The following is a 15,826-nucleotide window of genomic DNA, read 5'->3' on the forward strand; positions in this document are numbered from 1 at the left end:
GGCGATATGCTCGTGGAAGTGCTGCATTCCAGGGCTTTATAAGCTCCCAGGCAACATTTCAGGTGCAGTCACCGTCTCCATCTTTTCCACAGGGACCAGATAAGAGCAGGTCAGGCCTGGTGGTCTGCCTGAGGAATGTGGCTGTGAAGGAGCACCCTAAAATGCTTCAGGTGGCAAACGCTAATGGCAGGCAGCATGTTTAATAGTTTAATGGTATCTTAATGGCAAACATCATTGCATTAGGAGTTTAGATGGCATTCACCCGCTGAATCTTCCAATAGTGCTGCAGTCCTGCTAAATAAGAAGTCAGCATACAAGTCAAAATTCTTTGCAATGATACAGTAATATCTAAGTATTGCGGGTTATTTGGGATGCACAATTAATTGTTAATTAAATTAAAAATTAATCACTAATTACAACAGGCTCAGCAATTATTTTACATTAAAGAAATTACAATTCAATTCCTAAAACCATCTATAACCTAGGCTTTTCTTCCTTAACAATTGCCACACCTGGAGTAATGCATCCAGCCCTGAGGTCATGAGTACAGGAAGGACACAGACCTGTTGGAGCAAGTCCAGAGGAGGGACACCAAGTTGATTAAAGGGCTGGAGTATCTCCCCTACAAGGAAAGGCTGAGAGAATTGGGATTCTTCAGCCTGGAAAAGAGAAGGCTTCAGGGTGACCAAAATGCAGCCTTCCAGTACCTGAAGGGAGCCAACAAGAGAGCTGGAGCACGGCTTCAAAGTGACAGTGGGTTTAGATTAGTTGTTAGAAAGAAATTTTTTACTGTGAGGGTAGTGAGGCACTCAAGCAGGTTGCCCAGAAAAGCTGTGGATGCCCCATCCCTGGCAGAGTTCAGGGCGGGTTGGATGAAACTGAGCTACTCAGTCTAACGGTGTCCCTGCCCATGGCAGGGTTTGGAATTAGGTGGTCTTTAAGCTCCCTTCCAACCAATATGTTACATAAACATACAAAAAATGAAAATCCGAACCTTGCAATTAATTAAAGATGATGGGGAAAAAACGATATATTTAAGTTTATAATTTTGTTTATGCTGTTCTTTCCTTGGTTTGAGCTGTGAAAAGCTGTGGCTTAATTTGGTGGAAAACACCATGGATATAAGATGAAATATGTAGGTCTGCATAAGTCAGCTCACGCAAACACATGTGCAGCTCAACAGGGATTACAGGGCATAGAGTGCTTCCCAGAAACACTTCCTGGTCTGGCAGAGTAACTCAAATATGACTGAGCACTGATACATATTATGGCTGCTGTTCATTTACCTTGCCACAGACTGTACAGTGTCCGACTGCTTTCAGCCAGGCATTGATCCTGATGAGCCTTATTGCAAGCACTTCAGGGTCACTACATGCCAGCTCAAAGTCCCAAAAAGCCAGGATCACAAAGGTGACAGCTTAGGACAGTGTCTTGGGACTCACGGCAGTTCCTCTGTATACATAAACTGTTGCTATTTCAGGATACACAATTCCTAAACAAATCCTTTAAAACAAAAAATAACCCAACAACAAAATCACCCAACTAGAAAAAAAATAAACAAACAAACATACATCAAAAAATTCCCAATAAATTTTTTTTAAAAAAGGTGGTTTTAATTAATTCCGTTGCACCCCTCTCAGTAAGCTGAAACACAGCCCAGCCCTAGCTTAACCACAGCCCAGCCCCGCCGCCCCCCCGCCGCCTGCCCGGCCCGCGCCTTCCCCGGGGCCGCGGCGGGGCCGCGCCGCCTCCATCGCCGCCTATTTCGGGGCAGAGGCGGCGGGGCCGCTGGGGCGGCGGCGGCTCCGGTGAGCGGGGGCTCGGGGGGGGGGGCGGGCAGCGGGCTCGCCCTCTCCGCCGGCGGCCGGCCCGGAGGGTTCCCGCGGCTCGGGAGCGCGCCCAGGCCCGGGATGCGCGGCGGGCGCGGGCTCGGCGATGCGCGGCTCCTCGGGAAGCTGCGGCTGCGTGCGCGGGCGCCCGGGAGAGCCGCCGGGCCGGGGCCGGGGTCGGGCGGGCTCTGCCCCCGCGGCCTCCGCCGAGCGCAGGCCGGGGTTTCCTGCTCCAAACGGCGGGTGCTGGCGGAACGGGAGTCCGGAGCCTTTCTCCCTAAGGAAGGCTGGAGCTGGCGCTATGGCCCGGGAGCGGTCGGTGCGCTCCCACCGCCAGCACGTGTGACAGCCCGCGGTGAGCCCCAGTGCTGCCCCGCTGCTGCCGCCGGGGTGCCGGCCTGCTGTGACCTTGGGAAGCGGGGCTACGGCCTGCCCACGCGGGCTACTGCATGGAGAAGCGCTTCCTCCTGAGTGTGGCTCCGTCTTTGGAGAGGGCATCGGCAGAGAGAAACATACGGGGCTGAAATAACATCTGCTTGCAGAGGACTCTGCAGGACTTGTTACACTAACTAACGCTTCTGTATTTCCAGGTTTGAGTTTGGATTTGCTTGGGAAGTCACAGAACAGTTGCTGCCTCGTTCTACCTACATGCAACTTTTAATGTAGTAGTATTATAACAAACAGGAAAAAAAAGGTATGTACTCATATAATGCTAATTTAGTTTTGACTAAGACTTAAATCTTCTCAAAGTGGCACTGTGCTGATGTGGATCAGACAACTAAACTTTCTTGTCTTTTAAAAGGTCCATATTTTTACAGGCATATACTTTTTTCCTTCTGCTGCCAAGTTTTCAGTGGGTAATCTGGCATGTGCTCCCTTTGAGGACTGGCACAAGTCGAAAAGCACTCAGCGTGATGAAAGCGGTGTACATTTTCCTGAACACAGGCAATTGTTGCTCTCTAGTAATTCCTTTCATTCAAAGTCTGTCTCGATGATTTGTTTTCTTCTCTCCTAAATGAGGAGCAACACTCAGAGCACAGTGTGAACACTAAGGAGATAGATAGGATAACAATGAGTAATTAACAAGGCCTTGGAGCCTCCTTTTGAAGTAACACCTAGTGCGCTATGCTGTCAGTAACAAAACAGTTCAAATCTGAAGCCACAATTGTGAAATTGTGTTAGCGCCATTTATTGCAAGAGCAATATTTTATTTTGTTTTGAACTCATTTAGATGTATGTAACAGATTGGATGGGTGAAGTCACTGAGTGACAGTATTTGGCCTAGTGGTGTTGTTTTTTTTAGTGTTCAAGAATAATAAATCTGTTAAGAGACAGGCTTTCTTAAAGCCTTGGTTGTATTCAAGTGTCTATGTTTCTTGTACAAAGGATGTGGTATATACAATGTCTTTTTATGATTCTTGCAACATAGCCTACTGGGAATTATGTTTCCCATTCATATTATGCCAAAATATATTTTGGGAGGTAACGGACTTCAAAAGAAGCATTATAGTAGGTAGAGGAGTGAAAATTGTTATGTTTACTGATGTACTGTGCTTGAAGACAGGCTTATAAGCCAGTGAGGCACTAATTCACATGTGTATTTGTGTGGGTTTTAAGACTCATGCTGCTTTTTGACAGCACTGCCAGAGAAGTGTCTGTATGGTTCTGAAACAGTGGGAGCTCTTTGGCTGAGTTATTTTACCCCAGATAAATAAGCTTGTTTTAACTGCTTGCCCAGTGAAAGTATCTTGCTGCAAACTTGAGAACTGAATTAATTTGAATGTTTTATTTCAAAGTATCACATTTGCATTTCTGCTTTCCAGCTGCCTTCCTGAGAGACGAGGTGTTATTCTTATTTATCATATTCTGGGGGGCGGGGGGGACGACGACTTGTACTAGGAACATGACAACCAGACACAATATAAGATATTAATGTTGATTCCCTTTCTACTCCTCTTCTGAAAGCCCAGTGTATGTGTATCATCATGAGTAGAGTTTTCTTAGCTGCTCTTCATTCACCATGAGGAGAACAGAGCTTTACAGGTGAGGAGCTGAGACAAGCATATTACAGCCTTAGACACCCGAGGGAAGACTATGCCTCTATAATCAATATAAAAGTAACCCTCAGCACTGTTCCCTGGATGTATTCTTTTGCTTTCATTTGAGAGATCCAGGGACATAAGAAGCTGGAAAGCTCAAGTAAGCTGAAGCTAGGCAGTGATACTCTGGGAGACCTGCCCAATGCAGCAAAATCAGTCCAAATACAAATATGCTAAGTCTCATTCCTGAGCACAACCATTTTCTGTCTCTAAATGGAAGAGTGAATCTGAAAGCATTCCTGTAATGCTTTCGCCTGTCAAGTTATTGTAAACTGTGTATGTTTCATCTTCCTCTTCCCTCAGGAGACAAGTATCTCCATACCTACCAGGAAACGGGAGACTTTGCTCTGAAAAAACTGATAAACAAGTGTGAAGCATGAGGATCAACTCTGCTGTTCAGGCTGTTATTGACCTCACAGCCGGTGCTGCAGGTAATGCTTAGTTGCACAAAACTTCCAAGAGACAGTTTTAAAGCCTCTGACAAGCAGTTTCCAGTTGCTATAAAAAGCCTCACCTTCTGTATTTTAAGGGTATGCGGAGAAGCAGTGACCTCAGCAAGTGTTGCAACTGTATCACTATTGCTTCCTCCCTGGCGAAACCCCTGCCACACAGTGAAGACATAAGACCTTACTGGAACTAATAATTTTCCATAAGGAGGTTTAAGTTGTGCTTACAGGAGTTTAAGAATCAGTCAGAGTACCAGTAGAGTTTTGCAAGGAAGTCAGTATGTGAGCGATTGAGGTGCTGCTTTTATCATAGGAATCGTCCCTACCTGCAAGGCACAAGAGGCTATCCGAAAGGTTTCTGGCTCAGACAACATCCTGGTGTGAATCTCTAAAACCTGTGAAGCTCAGTACTAGAACTGATGATGAATTTGTTTTACTGACTTCCACTTCAGTCTTGTCTGTGCTGTAAAATTTTGCTGGACTAGTCGTGTGGAAATGGTTGCACTGTCTCACTGATGTTGCCATGTTGGTAATGTCTGTGGCTTAGGAATGCAATTTTGAACTCTGCTAGGGAAAAGGAGTCTTTTTGACACTTCTAACAGTGATTGTATGGAAAAGGTGGAAGATTTGTCTAATTTACTTTTGTAATTTTAGTGATCTTTTTTCTTTCCCACACAATAAATATTACAGTCAGTCCTTTTATGACAACGATAATGCTGTGAATATAACAGTATTAATGGTGTTAAGTGCATTCAATGGTAGTTATTTGAGGTAATTTGTCAGAGTGGAGGTTAACAGTGCAGTGAGAAAACAAGGGGTAGCAGCATAAGTCTGGTGTGGCAATCTGCACTCCTTAGAAAATGTAATTAAGTAAGCAAACAGCTCGTTCCTCCAGAAAACGCGTAACCTGGTTTTACCTTCCTCTCCAGATACAGTCTTGACTACCTGATAAGTAATGACATATTGAGGCAAGCAAATTCTGGACAAAAATAAAAAAATCCTTTGGCTGTCTGTGGTCATAGTCTTTTGCCTAGGATTCAAGCAACCTCTAATCCCTTCTTTGATTCAGTAGGACTCTCTTCTCCACCACTGCCATGTTATTATTAGGACCACACTTGTCTCAATGTTCAAACAGATTTGAATTTTTGGGTTTCTGTTTTGTTTTAATTTTGTGGGTGGGTTGGGTTTTTTGTGACTCTTTACTGCTGGCTGGAATAATTTTTTTTTTCTTAATATTTCAGATAATAACTAGGACTCCTGATCTTTATCTTAAAGCTTACAAAGTTCATTGCTGCAGTTTACTAGACTTTTTGAGCCAAATCCAATAACAGCCTTTTTGGAACAGCCATTCTGTCAGCTTCCAATTTTTCAGCTTTACATTTCCAAGACCATTCCTGGTTTCCCAGGACATCTTCCAATAGACATTATTTTATTACAGGAACCTAGCATTTGTCCTGTAGATTAATCTCTACCTGACTTCCCTGCAAATAACATTGGCTGAGCCTTCCCAGCTCTGCTTTTCATTTGAAGCTTACATTGGTGTTACTGGTCTGAGCTAGCTACCTTTCTCCTTGGTTATCCTTCCAGAGCAGGAAAATGTTTGTGTTTCTTTGCATGATTTGCTCTGAAGCTTTTAATGATCCATCTGGTTGGCAATGAGGTTTTATGGTAGTTAGATCCTGAGTTTCCTTCAAAGGCCTGAAGTATCTCTTGGCAGAGAAGCAAGAACAATGTAATACAAATGTGTTTGCAAAGAGTAAAATGGATTGCAAATAACACTAGTTAAACAAATGCTTACTCTTCTCCCCACTTAAAAATAACTAATCTTAATTGGATGTACAAATTTGTTTCCATTTCACGTACTTTGCTATTTGCACTTACAGATAATATAAGGTATGTGCATGTCAATTGTGTTTTGGTTAAAGATCAGCTTCTGTTTTAGTACAGTTCTTGTCTCTTACTAAAAAAACAAAACCATGAACCCTATATAAGGTACACCTATTTTGTGCTTCCTGTCAGGTATCTGCTTCTAATAGATTGCTATCACTGTACTCTGTTTCTTACTGAAAAAGTATAACATCAGCTCTTCCTGCAGACTACAGAATTAAGTTAGATCTTGCAGAAGAACACTGCGCTGCAAGCAAAATGATTATTGATGACATTGAGATGGAAATATCACACAAGTTTTCAGGGTATTGACCTTGCCGTTCAGTTTGAAAAAGATAACATGTTGAGAAACTTTGCCCTTTTGTCCTTTTTCAGCTTATACTTAACACTTTCTTCCAGTCTCTGGAAAGGAATGTGCTTAAGAGCCATCTGGAGTTTTGAAGTAAAGGGTTTGAGTCTTTGGTTATCAATTTATTATGTATGATCAGTTTAGCACTCTCAGCAGTGTTCTTCTTGTCTTGCAGGAATCACTTGATTACTAATCTTTCAGGGCTGGGATTTTTTTTTATTATTGGAATGTAAAATCAGGGATGCTTTCTGAACCACTGCATTAATGGGCAAAGGAAAATGTTATTTAACTCATTGACACAAGTGACTTGATTACAGAACAATACCTCTAATTCCGTACAAGTTTATAAAAGTGAGCTAATTCATTTAGATGCTTGCTTTTCATGAGATAAATGTTTAATGAGAATTGTGCTGTTACTGCTCCTTTGCCTGATTTTTTTCCCTTAAGGTACCTAAATTCACCAGTGACAATTGATGCCATTGTGCTAAAATCAGTGCACTTGTCTTTTCCTTCAGAGAATTAATTAATCTTTGCTTTCTGTGTGACATTCCTAATCCTGGTGCTCCAGCATAGGTGTTTCAGTTACGAAAACCTTCAGCCACTCTGTTAACTTCCACTGCTTGCCTAGGTGGGACAGCCTGTGTGGTGACTGGCCAGCCCTTTGACACTGCAAAGGTGAAGATGCAGACGTTCCCCAACTTGTACAAAGGACTTGTTGACTGTTTTGTCAAAACCTATAAGCAAGTGGGATTTCGAGGCTTCTACAAGGGAACCACACCAGCACTTGTAGCCAACATTGCAGAGAACTCAGTTCTGTTCATGTGCTATGGATTTTGCCAACAAATTGTGAGAAGAATTGTTGGAGTAGACAGGAAAACAAAGCTCAGGTTAGTAATAAATATCTGGTTTGTATTTTAAAATAAATAATTACATAAAATTTCATGCAATTTCTATTTGCCAATACTGTACTACCAGGGTGTAAGTGAGGTCCCAGGTTCTCTTCTGACAGCGTATAGTAAATTTTGGAATATAGGCCTTAGTGTGACAATGTAGTGTCCAATATAACACAGCCATCTACTAACCAGTCACTGCAGCTGGCTAGTTCAGATGATCATAGCTTAACTGGAGTATTCAAAACCTGGAACATTTTTACCAATAGCATTTCAACACCTGAAAGTTAGTATTCCCTTAATATCTAGGTTGTTCTGATTTTGCAGGGGAGGTAGTAGCTCTTCTTACAAAGAGGCATACTAAGGGGAAAGGGCACATTTCTAATACTGTCTTGCTTTTAAAATGTTTTTATTTAAGGTTTAAAAGCTTGCTCACTCTACAAACCCCTTACCTTTTCCTACCCATTAAAATGTAGGAGGTAGGCCTACCAGCAATATGTTTCACTTCTTCACTGTCTTTTGTGATCACCCTGGGAGGTAGACCACAGATGTGCAGAGGTCCTAGGATCATCTCATGTGACTGAGGCACCATGGTCATGTTGGATGTAGGGAAGGTAGCACAGGAAACTTTGAAACTGGTGTACTACTGTCTTTGGAGCTGGATACAGAATGGGAATGTGAGTATGTAGCAATAGCAAGCACCTTTGGCATCTGACAGGTCTTTCCTTGGTCAGGTAATGGTGCTTTTCAGATCCAAGATGGCTTTTTAATGCCTTGTTGATTAAAGGTCAAATAGTGCGACTGCAGAGCTATTTTAGGACAAAACATTAAAGAACTTAAATTTACTTGAAAGATTGTCCCTTGGTATTGTTTCCTTATTCTCTTAATCTGGATCATTGTGGGGGCACCTTATGAGGTACATGTAAGAGAGAATGGTATTGACATGGTCTTCAGCAGGGCCCTGATGAGAACATGTGGTCCGTCCAGGACATCACCACCCATTCTTACTGTACTGTTACACCTTCAAAAAAGGAGAAACTATAAAACATTTTTCAGTTAAAGGAAAATATGTCACTGATGCATAAGTCACAAAGAAAAGAAATTAAGAGAGAAATGCTAAATACTGTTTCTCTTTTAATACATGCTTAGTTCAACAGATTTCATTTCATGCTGAAGTCTAAAGTGAGACAACAAAATGGAAAGAGAAGTGCTAAATTCCATTTGCTGCTCTGCAGGCAGTTACTGATTTCTTCCACTTTGAAAGTTCTCATTACCACCATATCTGAATGTCATGAGCTTTGCTTCATGTCACAACTTGAGTTTTGTGATTCTCTGATACTATAGATGTATCAGACAAGGTACAAGGCTTGCTGGGCACAAGTCAAGCACCTCCCTCGCATGGAAAGAATTTCTGTGCTGCAGTGAGATCAGTCTCAGCTGTGCTGACTGCTCAGGTTCTGAAAGAGAAGCTCCACTTCTATGCTACTACGCAGCTACTGTCCAAAACCCCAGTATCTGTAGGAGCCTGTTTAAAATGCATCATAAAGAAGTGTTGCCCCGGAATACCAGCCTTTTGAGTCCTGGCAGTTTAGCAACCCGGAATCTGTGATATGTGTAAAATCACCACAAAATAAGCCCCAGTTTTAGAACACTGAGTCACTTCAGATGACAGTGCTGTCTTGTTTGGTGGTGTGGTTTATGTTTGTGCTGTCTCTGATTCACGTGGTTGCATTCAAAGCAGCACATCCATACAAAGATTACAGCAATCCATTGTGCCTGCTTTCAGTTTCCTAGCATCTTCCACTGAAAGCCTTTATTAATACTTGTAAGGTGAATTTGAAAATACTGACATCTATATGAGGTGATTATTGCTCCTATTCTCTTTGAGGAAGTAATTAGTAACCAAAAGTTGCCCAGTAAAACAAGTCTGTAAAAATCTTCATAAATGCTATCAAATCTTCCCTTCCTGACTTTTATTCTGCTGCAACCACTGAAGCATAGCAAAAAGGGTAGAGGTTACAATGTATCTCTTTGGTGTCAAAAGGGTGTCTTTCAGTTGTATAAGAAAATGGGATGAGCTTGGTCTTTCTTCCCTCTGGTTCGAGCCCTTTAGCCTTGAGAATCTTTCCCCCAAGCCTGTCAGTTTTTCTTGATGCTAGGTATAGGTTCAGGAAGCTGATTGCTGGGGCAGTGGCTCCACTGCACTAAAGGTCAGTGCCCAAATACCTTCTGCAGTTTCTTTCTTGCAGTGACCTACAGAATGCTGCTGCAGGCTCCTTCGCCTCTGCCTTTGCTGCCCTTGTCCTCTGTCCCACAGAGCTGGTGAAGTGCCGGCTACAGGCCATGCATGAAATGCAGTTGTCAGGAAAGATAACCAAGGGACACAAGTAAGTATAGACCCTGCTCAGTATCTCTGAAACCCTTTCTTGTGTATTATTTCTTCAAATCCTGTATTGGCTCAGTGTCACATTTATAGTGCTCTGCTAACCAGAGAAGAGTTGTGGCTGGGAGGATCACAGCCTACAGTCCTTCTGTGTGATAGTAAAGCTAGATGCCAGTGAAGGGCTCCCAGCAGGATCTTGCTCTAAGTCTTATATGAATTCAAGTGTTTGCACAATAGGTCTCACCATTAATTGTTGCTGCAGTTGCCTATTGTTCTGTAACCTCTCGTTATCTGGCTCCTAAGTATCACTAACTGGATCAACCTCTCTCAGTACAGTTTGGTCAGTAGTGAAGGGTGTTATCCAAAAGGATGGTCCCCTTGGATTTTATCGTGGCCTGTCAAGCACATTGCTGCGGGAAGTCCCAGGCTATTTCTTCTTCTTTGGAGGGTATGAACTGAGCCGGACATTCTTTGCCTCTGGGAGATCAAAAGATGAATTAGGTATGGTGCCTTATTTTACAGGTGGCTTTTAGCATGGTGTCATGGTGGACATAAAGGGGGCATATCTTCTCTGAAAATATACGAATGATGCTGCAAAATACATGCAGCATGAAGGAAATGAGGCATACTAGATATGGAGAGCTGCATCTTGTGTATACATAGTAGTAAATTATTGAGGGACCATTTTCCAATGAAGCAGGATGTATCATAAACAGAGAATTATCCCAGTGAGCTAACACTACAAAACTGCTGAAATATCTGACCCCACAGTGTAAGACAACTCTGAACTATTTAATTTCAGCTGCCATTCGGAGTGATTGTGAAGTATTTAGCTGCATTCTCTTGAACAGTGTGTTCAAGTATAGGCTGAACTGTATGCTGACCATTAGATGTAGTTACAAGGATAGTAAGAGAACATTGAGATTGAAAATTAGAAATTAAAAAAATATGGTGATGCCAGAATAAAGATTTCCTGTCTCCTGTTAAAAGACTGAACCAGTAATACTTTGTCTTGCTTGGAGTCAGGATTTCAGCCTTATGCATTTTGGACCTGCAACAAAACATTTAGAAACATCTGATCTGAAATATAAAATTAGGGTGTATCATGAAAGAAATGACTGATCACAAAATTACTCTACTGTACCAAATAAATCTCTGTATATGCGATTAGGAACACTACATGATGTTACTCTAAACCATTTCAAAATTAACCTTGGAAAGTGATTACAAGTGTTAAAAAAGTGAATTTAGTTAATATAGTCAAAACTGAATTCTGAGTTATAATTTTTTGGCATGGGCAATAATCTAAGAGGCCAATAATCTTTAAGTTTCTAGTTAAGACTTGCAATTTACCAATGTCTTGAAATTAACTTAAAGGTTAGTGAGAGAACAGCAACTGCTCTTTTGTCATAAGCAGGTTCCTCTGTTCCCTTTGAATCCTATAGATGAAATAATGTTATATTTGCATTGGTGAATACTGTGGTGTATAAAAACATATTTCTTAACTTTTAGGTCCCATTCATTTGTTATTAAGCGGAGGTTTCGGAGGCAGTTGTCTGTGGATTGCTGTGTATCCTGTGGATTGTATCAAATCTAGAATTCAGGTTCTTTCAATGGCTGGAAAACAGGCAGGCTTTATGGGAACATTTGTAACTGTTGTGAGAACTGAAGGTAAGTATGCAAGCAGATCAACTGACTCTATAGGGCTGCAGACTGAAATCTATATCCTCCAATACCCAAAATCACTTAAGAAACCTAGGCCAGTGATAATGTGTTAGAGACAGACTATAACTGTTTCTAGCAAACAAATACCTACTTCATGTAGTGTGGAAAGCTTGGAATCTAGAAACTGAGACCTACTTCATTTTCTCTGCCTCTTGGTTCAGGAGATGATTCACTTAAACCTAACAGAAGCTTACTATCATTAAAAGCAGATAAAGAAATGGGCTCTATTACCTGTGCAGACAGCGGCTTTAATAAACTGCTAACTGGCTCTGGTTTCATTTCCAGGTGTGCTTGCCTTGTATTCTGGACTAACACCAACCATGATCCGTGCATTCGTGGCCAATGGGGCACTGTTCCTTGCCTATGAGTACAGCCGGAAACTTATGATGAAACAAATAGATTCTTACTGATGCTGTCTAGCAGACGAAGAACAAGAGATTGTTTAAGGGTCATTTAAATAAATGATGAAAAACACATAGATCACATGATGGTCTGAGCAGAACCAAATCAGTGACCTAATTTTAGGAACTCAACTCCAGTTTAAGATTTGTAATCTTTTAAAAATCAGGTGATTTTATGGAGGCGTGTACATGTTGCTTGAATTGCACAAGCAGAACTATCTCCCTCTTACAGATTCTGCACTAGGTACACTGCATGTCATAAATGTCTTTCCTGACCTGTAATGGTGCTAAAAATAATTACATTGACCTATGGGGTTTAATGTAACATGCAAGAATAGGTTGTGGTTTGTCTACAGCAAAGGACTGGTTTTAAAACTGTGCTGCAGTTGTGACCTTTTGCAGCTGTTGCTGATGTCTGACTCAAAATAATGTCAGTTCTTGTCTAATTCTGCTGAATATAGATGACTTGGACATAGCCCTCACCTGGGGACACATTTCCTTCTCCATCCCTGACCTGCTCCCTGCTGCTCTGTGACTTGCTAAGGTCATGGCAGAGGGTGTCTGACTTGCATAGTCTTAGTGAATGGGTTTATAAAAGTAGGAAGCATTCACCCCCTACCTTATATGAGATTTAGAGCCCAAGATACGCCTATTTTTGATACAAGCAGCGTAGTAACAACGTTAAGGAGGCTATGCTGCACTATATTGTTTTCTAAATCCCTTCAAGAAGTGCTGGAGTATGCTAAGCACCACTTACCATAAGGGACACTGCTATAAATAGCTGCTAGTTCTGAACACAGAATTGCAACTTTGTGCAGGCTCCTGTTTAGGACACCTTGGTGTGAATGAGGCCATATGCTAGAAGGACAGGAAGCTGAAGAGGAACAGAAAGCCAGACTTGAATGGTTAACTGATACCATGGTCTCTGACATAGCAGTCTTACTGGGGCCAGAGTTTTGCCACTTGCTGTGCCTCTTCAGCTGAGTGGAAAAATCTCATATGACTGGATAGCCTGAATGACCTTCAGGCCTGGAGGGCATGGCCTGCTTGGTCATGTTACTTGATTAAATATGCAGTTAGTATTACCCAAAATGATGCAGTGACACCTCTTTCCACTTTCATTCTTCAAGCAGAATGCTCTTTGTACAAGCACGTTCTGCTTTGTAAGAAGCAGCTACTGCCTTATCCTGGAATAAGTCAAGCAGGTCTTAGAACAGCACAAACTCGTCCTGTAGTTGTACAGAGATGCTGCCTGAGTTCTCTAAGTGCAGCCCACCAGTGTGGGGGCAGTGAGAGCACAGACAGAGCCCTTTAACTTACTGAGATCATCACAGCTGCATGGAGAGCTTGTTACAGCAATCACGTTTGTCAGTGACAGACAACAATCAGAGCTGGGATAACCTAGTTTTGCATGTTACAGCTTCCCTTTCAGATCCCAGAAATAGGAACAAGCTTTAGGCATAGATGAAATCACCTCAATACCTGCTGCCTCTTGCAGTGGAGCCAGGGTACACTTAAACTGGCTCATTCCTTGCATTTTTGCAGCCTCTTTGATGGAAGGTAATTGCTGCAGTTCCACAAAATCTTCTTGCTCTTCTAGCCTCCAAGTGCAGAAAGAACAATTCATCTCTCTTTCATACACCATGAGAAAAGGCAGTTAAAGCAGGACACGGCTGAAGAACCTTCAGTGTCTATTGCACCAATACACCTTGACTGACTGGTACACTAGGGGCAGCACTATTCTACATTGCCAGTATTTAAAAGGAATTGATACCAAATGTTTAAATGATTCAGGTAGGAGGATAAGGCTTTAAGAGTTGTTAGATTTCCCTTCTTTTCAAAGTTGTCTAGTTAATAATGTTTCTAATAGTTATGAAAAGGTGAGGACAGGCTCCACCTCAGTGGAATACTTCAATCTATTTCCTAGATTTGTCTTTGCTTTCATTTTTTAAAGCTCATGGTTGCAGTTTTTAATACAAGAATTGAAGCTTCAAGAGAAGCAGGGTATTTAAAACAACCGACAGCAAGAAGCTGGTAGTATTTTTGAGAGTTTACCTTCTGAAGTTGACGTAAGCAGTAATTTTTCCATTCAGAGCTGCTTAAGCTGTACATGTGTATCAGTTGTCCAGCTAAAAACTTCATAATGTTGGTATAGGAATTCACAGAAATAAAGTTTCATTTGATTAACTGAGTACGTGATGATTGCTTATGCCATTTAACAAGCTCATCTAGCTGAGAAACAAAAAGGTTGAATTCAGCAACACCACCTCTCTGGAATGAAAGAAAAAGACTTTATACAATCAATGAACATATAAAGCCCTCAAAACTGAGTGGAAGGGGGCAGCTAGAGTAAGTTGCTGTGAAACAACTGCTGATTTTACATGTATGGAAAATGAAATGCATAGTTCAGCACTTGGCCTGCTGCTTTGTAGTATCAGTGTCGGTTCTAGTATTAGGGTTCACCTTGAATTCCAAGTTTCTAGATTACCACTGTGCAGGCTATAGGGTTTTCTGTCAGAAGAACGCTGGAGGTCCAGCATAGGTCACCTAAATTCCACATATACAAGGGACAAATGTCCACTACCCTGTGAAGGTCAGTGAAACAGGGAGGCAGGGCCTATTGTTACCCTCTTCTGAGCAGCAGTGCCTGGATCTCTCAATAGAAATACAGTATATCCCTTGTAAAGCTATTTTGTTCCTCATTCCTGCTTACATATTAGTTTTTACTTAACTGCATGTGCCTCAGGTAGACAAATCTGGCTTGCTCTTACAGCCTCTGCTGCTGCTGCTGAGGAAACTGGCTTACTCCCTAAGCAGGATGATGGGTCACCTTGGTGCCCTGCCAACTATACCAAAGTGCATCCTAGGACAGTGATACCCAACTGCCTGAGCTAAGCCAAAGTGAACTTGGGCATCAGCCACTTGTAGCTGCAATAAAAGGGCATCCTTTTTTAGCCCCTAGCCACATTCACACGGACACTGAGGTAAACACATAGCAATAGCAGAAGCTGAGCCCACAATGATATACTTCATACTACATAACTACCTTCAAGTAAGCAAAGAGAAGGTATATGACCTCTCTGCTTATTTCATTAATTGGAAAGCTATGTCACTTCCCTTCCACTTTTTGGTTCCCAACAACAAAAAGACTAATGAAGCAGCAGAAGCAAGAAGCTAACACCTCAGCACATTTCACACAAATGATGGCACAGTCTCCACAGAAAAGCCGCACTGCTGAGAATAGTTGGAAGTAGAATAAGCATCCTGGAAGTTTGTGCATTACAGGTCTTAGTACAACTCAAGAGAAGCCAGTGAGCATTTGCACCATTTGCTCAAATGAGCAGGTGCACAGATCAAACCCCTCATATGCAAGTATTAAAGGCAGCCACACTAACTGATCCCAGGCAGCTGGAACACTCGAGAGCTGATGAGAGCCAGACTTAAGCCTTAGGGAAAGTGGCCATTGCAGCCCTTTGTGGGGAGGTACAGCAGTAGAAAAGCAGCTGTGCAGCCTCTAACTTCTCCAGGCAGCTCCCAGGCCAGGTATTGCTCAAAGCCCTACAACACTCATTACTGATGATGAGCAGTTCAATACCAAGGCTTCTGCTCAAGAAGCAGCAATCCAACAGAGGAAGATTAATATTTCTCCCTCAAAATTCCCACATTCTACGGATCTGTGGAAAACTCCAGTGCTGACAGAGTCATGTCAGGTGTTTCCAGTCTCATGCAGACTTCTGGTCTTCAGCAACCACCATGTTAATGCTTATGCTTAAAGACACGTAGTTGCCTTAGATTACTCAAACAGGAATTAGCTGTA

At 42.1% G+C, this 15,826-nt stretch overlaps 1 protein-coding gene across 2 annotated transcripts; it reads left to right on the plus strand.

Moving 5' to 3' along the window:
- Nucleotides 1-1,737: 1,737 nt before the first annotated feature.
- SLC25A15 (solute carrier family 25 member 15) lies at nucleotides 1,738-14,200 on the plus strand. Of its 2 annotated transcripts, none has more exons than XM_088159612.1 (8): nucleotides 1,738-1,808; nucleotides 2,420-2,523; nucleotides 4,232-4,359; nucleotides 7,239-7,497; nucleotides 9,750-9,887; nucleotides 10,215-10,384; nucleotides 11,396-11,554; nucleotides 11,894-14,200. In XM_088159612.1, the coding sequence occupies exons 3-8, from the start codon at nucleotides 4,305-4,307 to the stop codon at nucleotides 12,016-12,018; spliced, it is 906 nt and encodes a 301-aa protein (XP_088015738.1). In that variant the 5' UTR covers nucleotides 1,738-1,808; nucleotides 2,420-2,523; nucleotides 4,232-4,304; the 3' UTR covers nucleotides 12,019-14,200. The 2 variants fall into 2 exon arrangements, with proteins under 2 accessions (XP_088015738.1, XP_088015739.1); XM_088159613.1 differs by lacking the exon at nucleotides 1,738-1,808 and adding an exon at nucleotides 2,139-2,184.
- The last annotated feature ends 1,626 nt before the right edge of the window (nucleotides 14,201-15,826 follow it).

The sequence above is a fragment of the Sturnus vulgaris genome, chromosome 2, assembly GCF_052056855.1.
Source record: "Sturnus vulgaris isolate bStuVul1 chromosome 2, bStuVul1.hap1, whole genome shotgun sequence".
NCBI classification, from domain to species: Eukaryota; Metazoa; Chordata; class Aves; order Passeriformes; family Sturnidae; genus Sturnus; species Sturnus vulgaris.